Source organism: Trichechus manatus, unplaced genomic scaffold (genome assembly GCF_000243295.1).
Source record: "Trichechus manatus latirostris isolate Lorelei unplaced genomic scaffold, TriManLat1.0 scaffold00101, whole genome shotgun sequence".
Lineage (NCBI taxonomy): Eukaryota > Metazoa > Chordata > Mammalia > Sirenia > Trichechidae > Trichechus > Trichechus manatus.
The window spans coordinates 10,273,874-10,278,594 of record NW_004444037.1 but is presented as its reverse complement, the minus strand read 5'-3'; the positions used below and the strand labels follow the sequence as shown (position 1 = coordinate 10,278,594).

Genomic DNA, 4,721 nt, shown 5'->3' with positions numbered 1-4,721 from the left:
GAGCAGAAGTAGCAAGTTCCTACACAGATCCTGCATAGTGGCTGGATAGCAAGAACATTTGCCAAGCCCACTGTGAGGAAGGAGTAGAAGACCTTTCATCTAAGTAATAGTTTAAAAACAGATACTGAGGTAAGGATCATACTGCTCACCTCTGTGATGGTCCTCTCCTTATGTGTGAGCTCTTTCTAAAGGAACCTCTTGAGTGGAAGTTTTCATTTTCTGATTCTTCAGATACAGAGGCACTGTCGTCATCATCATCAGAAAAAGAGCTACAGTCCAAAAAGCAGGTAGAGATGAATTAGTTCAGTGTTTTAAACCACCATATGTATGGAAGAGTAACGTTTCTCATTAGGCTGCTCACGACCTCATCTCTTTCCTTTCCGTCTCACGTTAACACACACAACAATTTTTAATTAAAGTCAAGTGAGAACTGTACAGAATACATAGAATTATATTAAGAGTATATGCAAAATTCAGTAAAAATGCATTTAATTAAGAAACTATTTTCAAAGTCTTCCATATTCCTGTTGTTTGATACACTGGTTGGTGACAGTATTTATTACGTCAGAAAGTGTGGTGCCTGTATTTTTAAGTCATGTTATACGATTATACGAGCTAATTTGTAATAACATTCCTTTCCACTAAAAATAAATTCAACCAAACAGAAACACATTGTATTCATTTATAGGATAACCACTTTAAACTATACTTCTAAAACGTGCTTTTAGCATTTCTTACTGTATGTACTTTTTCACATTTATTTATGGCAATGTTATCCTTTAGATTTGAAATCTCTTGAGGAAAGATCATGTCAGTGACTGAGAAAATATTTGGCATAGGTGCTTAATAGGTCCTTCTGAAAAATGAACACAATAATATCTATGTTCACTTGTAATAGAAGTTTTGCTGTTCCAAAGTATAAATTCAATCAATGAAATAAACTACAAAGTTCAAAATTACAAATTACAAAGCTAAATTGAGATTAAGCCTAGTTAAATTAAAGAACTGTGGCTATCATTAAAAATGTACGGAAAAATGCGTGGATTTACCTGCACGCTCCATTTTCCATCCTTCTTATTTCCATTTCAATGTCTGGTACAATCACATTGGGGACATTCACAAAGGAGCGTTGTGTATTGATTTTATTTTTCTTCATGGCTAGTTTGGTACCTGGGGGAAAGAAGTTTTATTAGCAGAAGACTATTTTTTTAATATATTTACATATATAACCAGAAGTTTCACTCTACCATTCTTCTAAGGCCGTAATAACAGACTCTTATAAAACCACAAGCCATCTATCCCTATCTTCAAAAATAGTGTGCGTATGTGCATACAAGGTAGCCATACATTCTAGAAGCACACACACATTTGAGTAAACCAAAACACACTGCCGTCGAGGCAATTCCAACTCATAGCCACCCTGTGGAACAGAGTGGAACTGCCTCATAGGGTTTCCGAGGCTGTAAATATTTATGGAGGCAGATTGCCACATCTTTCCTCCACAGAGCGGCTGGTGCATTCAAACTACTGACCCTTCAGTTAGTAGCAGCCGAGCTTTAACAACTGTGCCACCAATACCCTTGAATAATTCTTCTAGGGTATGCTAGAAGAAGAGCATATTCAGTGATAATCAGAGACACAAATCATCTCAGGCAATAGATCACAAATGCATATACAGAGATTGATAGAAATGATGTGTTGATACACCGTGTTCATTGCAATTTTGTACAGTGCATTGGATTATTGTTAATGAGGAATGACCCATTGAATATATCATGTTATGTCTCTGAACATACCAAATAGTGCAATGTAACATCAATAAACCATTTTATGTATATTTCTTTATATTTATTTTTTCCAGACTTTATTGCAACTCTACATAATTATAATGCAATGGAGGTGAAAATTATGTAATCTTAAAAGATTGCACAATAATTCTTCTTAGAGAAGGAACTACCTTCATTTAGGATAATTCCCTAATAAACTACCTGTGGTAGAGGGTGAGGGTCTGTCATTAGGAACCACTTTCCAGAGTTTTCTAGTGAGGAAACTGTGAAATGGTAGAAATGATCGATGAGGTCAACTCCACTTTCTTTCTTTGTGTGACTGTATCATGACCAGACCACTTACAAACTGCAACTTGAGGAACTGATGATACAGATTATCTATATTATCATAAAATACCCACACCAGAATGTCTATCTTACCTCCTCTTCTTCAGTTCCAACTTATACCAAGAACTAGATGTCATTCCTATCTGCACTCTTTAGATTTCTCCTGTTTAAAGCTCTCTTACTGATTCACTATGTATGTGAGGAAAGCCTGGTGGCATAGTGGTTAAGAGCTACAGCTGCTAACTAAAAGGTGGGCAGTTCGAATCCACCAGGCACTCTTTGGAAACCCTATGGGGCAGTTCTGTGCTATCCTATAGGGTCGCTATGAGTCAGAATTGACTCCAAGGCAACAGGTTTTTTTTTAGCAACTAAGACATTCATTTTCTTCAAATATTCTTTCTGCCCCTTTCTTTCTTCTCTTTTGAGACTCCCACAATGTGTATGTTTGTCTTCTTGATAATGTCCCACCAGTCCCTCAGGCTCTGTTCAATTTTATTCATTCTTTTTCCTTTTTGCTCCTCAGACTCAATGGTTTCAATTGTCCTACCTTCAGTTTTGCTGATTTTCTTTTTTCTTCCAGCTCAAATCTGATATTGAAACTCTCAAGTGAATTTTTTACTTCAGTTATTGTTCTTTTCAGTTCCATTATTTCTCTTTGGTTCCTTTTTATTATTTTTATCTCTTTATTGATATTCCCATTTTGTTCATGTTTCATCTTCCTGTTTTCCTTTAGTTCTTTGTCCAATTTCCTTTGGTTCTTTGAGCATATAAATAATGTTGTTTTAAAGTCTTTGTCTAGTAAGTCCATTATCTGGGCTTCTCAAGGGACAATTTCTGTTGCTTTATTTTGTTCTTTTGAATGGATCTTCCTTTCCTGTTTCTTTGTATGCCTTGTTTTTTGTTGAAAGCAGGACATTTGAATATTATAATGACTTTGGAAATCAGATTCTTCTCTTTGCTCAGGGTTTTTTCCTAGGTTTTGTTGTTGTTATAATTGTTGTTTTTTAATGGTTGAAGATTGTAGTAGTCTATATGTTTAGTGACTTCACCAAACTATTTTTGCAAAGACTGCCTTCCTAGATGTGTGTGAAAACTGAAGTCTCTATAGCTTGTGTTCAGCTGGTATTTTGACAGAGATTTCCTTGAATGCCAAGGGTGGGGAGAGACATCTCTCCTAGTCTTTCCTAAATGACTCTGTGCCAGAATTTTCCTTCAACACTTAGCCTGGCTTGTACTGAACCTAGAGATCTGTTCAGGTAAAAGCACAGGGTTTTCTCGGGTAATTTCTGAGCATGCATCTTTCCCTGGGAATGCATGTGGCTTTTTCATGGTGCTTTGAAAGCCATTTCTGAAAGCAATTCTCTCCCTAGCTTCTCTTTCCAGACTTCAGGCATTTGTATGCCTTAATGACACTCTTTAGCTTCAGGTAGCTATAGACGGTTATAGTCTTCCAGTGTTACTAGTTGCCCCTCCACCCTACATGAGCTCCTAGACAGGCCAAACAAAGATAAGCACCTTGTTTCAACCTTTCAGACAGTCTCCAGGCAGGTTGGAAGAGACACACACAGTGATTTGCTAATAAAACTTGCCCTGCTCCACCCCTAGAGCCAGAGAACAGGCACCATCCATGGGAGTGCAGATCGCCACCACTTTAAAATGGCCATACCAAGTCAGGGAGGGAATGAGGTGCAGTTGAGTAAAAACAAAATATTTCCTACCATTTAGACATCACATCACCTTTTTCATGATTCAGTTGTTTTAGCCCTTTAACTGGTTTCCAGAGTTCTGACAAAGTTGGTCTGTCAGTTTCTGCTTTTTTTTTTTTTTTTTTGGTGTTTTTGTTGGGAAGACAGGAGAGTGCAACTTCTCATGTTAACATCTTGCTCTGGACTTTCAGAACTCTCTTGACATCCATTTTATAAGGAAGGCATATCCTTTAAAATATATTCTCTCTTGTGTCTACTCACTAGAACCAGTAAATCTCTGTTGTTTTATATCAAAGTTAATAGAAGGTCTGATCTTATTTTCCATTATACATAGGAATTATTCTTTAATAGAGTACAGATATGATCTATACCCTTAATTTCCATTGATCAGTTTTTTTGTGTATTTTTTTAAATTCAAGAATGTACCAGAAATATAGACTTTTTCCCTGTTTTGAAATATCCAGGCAATGTAGGTGTAAAACAAAGCCATAGGGATCCCTCATACATATCAAACAAGTAATAGTAAAAAGCTGCAAACTAAAATACCAAAAATGAGTGTAATAAGCTGTGAAATGCTACAGGCATTCAGAAAAAAAAGGGAATCTTGAGTGGTATTCAAACTTTAGAATTTGTGAGGATGCAATGGATCTACATTTTTAGCAAGACCTCTTTCACTATACTTATTCAATCTGTATGTTAAGGAAATAATCCAAGAGGCTGGATTATATGAAGAAGAATGTGGCATCAGGATTGGAGGAAGACTCATTAACATGCTGTGATATGCAGTGACACAACCATGTTTGCTGAAAGTGAAGAGGAGTTGAAGCACTTATTGATGAAGAGCAAAGACTACAGCCTTCGGTATGGATTATACCTTAACATAAAGAAAACAAAAATCCTC

General features: G+C 36.4%; 1 protein-coding gene across 1 annotated transcript in view; it reads right to left on the bottom strand.

Moving 5' to 3' along the window:
* CNGA1 (cyclic nucleotide gated channel subunit alpha 1) overlaps positions 1-1,164 on the bottom strand; it is a 21,455-nt gene extending 20,291 nt beyond the window's left edge. The window contains exons 1-2 of the mRNA XM_004382920.2: positions 1,050-1,164; positions 150-269 (exon numbers count right to left, since the gene is read on the bottom strand). Of these exons, the coding sequence (XP_004382977.1) occupies positions 150-269; positions 1,050-1,156 (227 nt within the window). The 5' untranslated portion in view covers positions 1,157-1,164. The remainder of the gene's footprint in view (positions 1-149; positions 270-1,049) is intronic.
* Between the last annotated feature and the right edge of the window lie 3,557 nt (positions 1,165-4,721).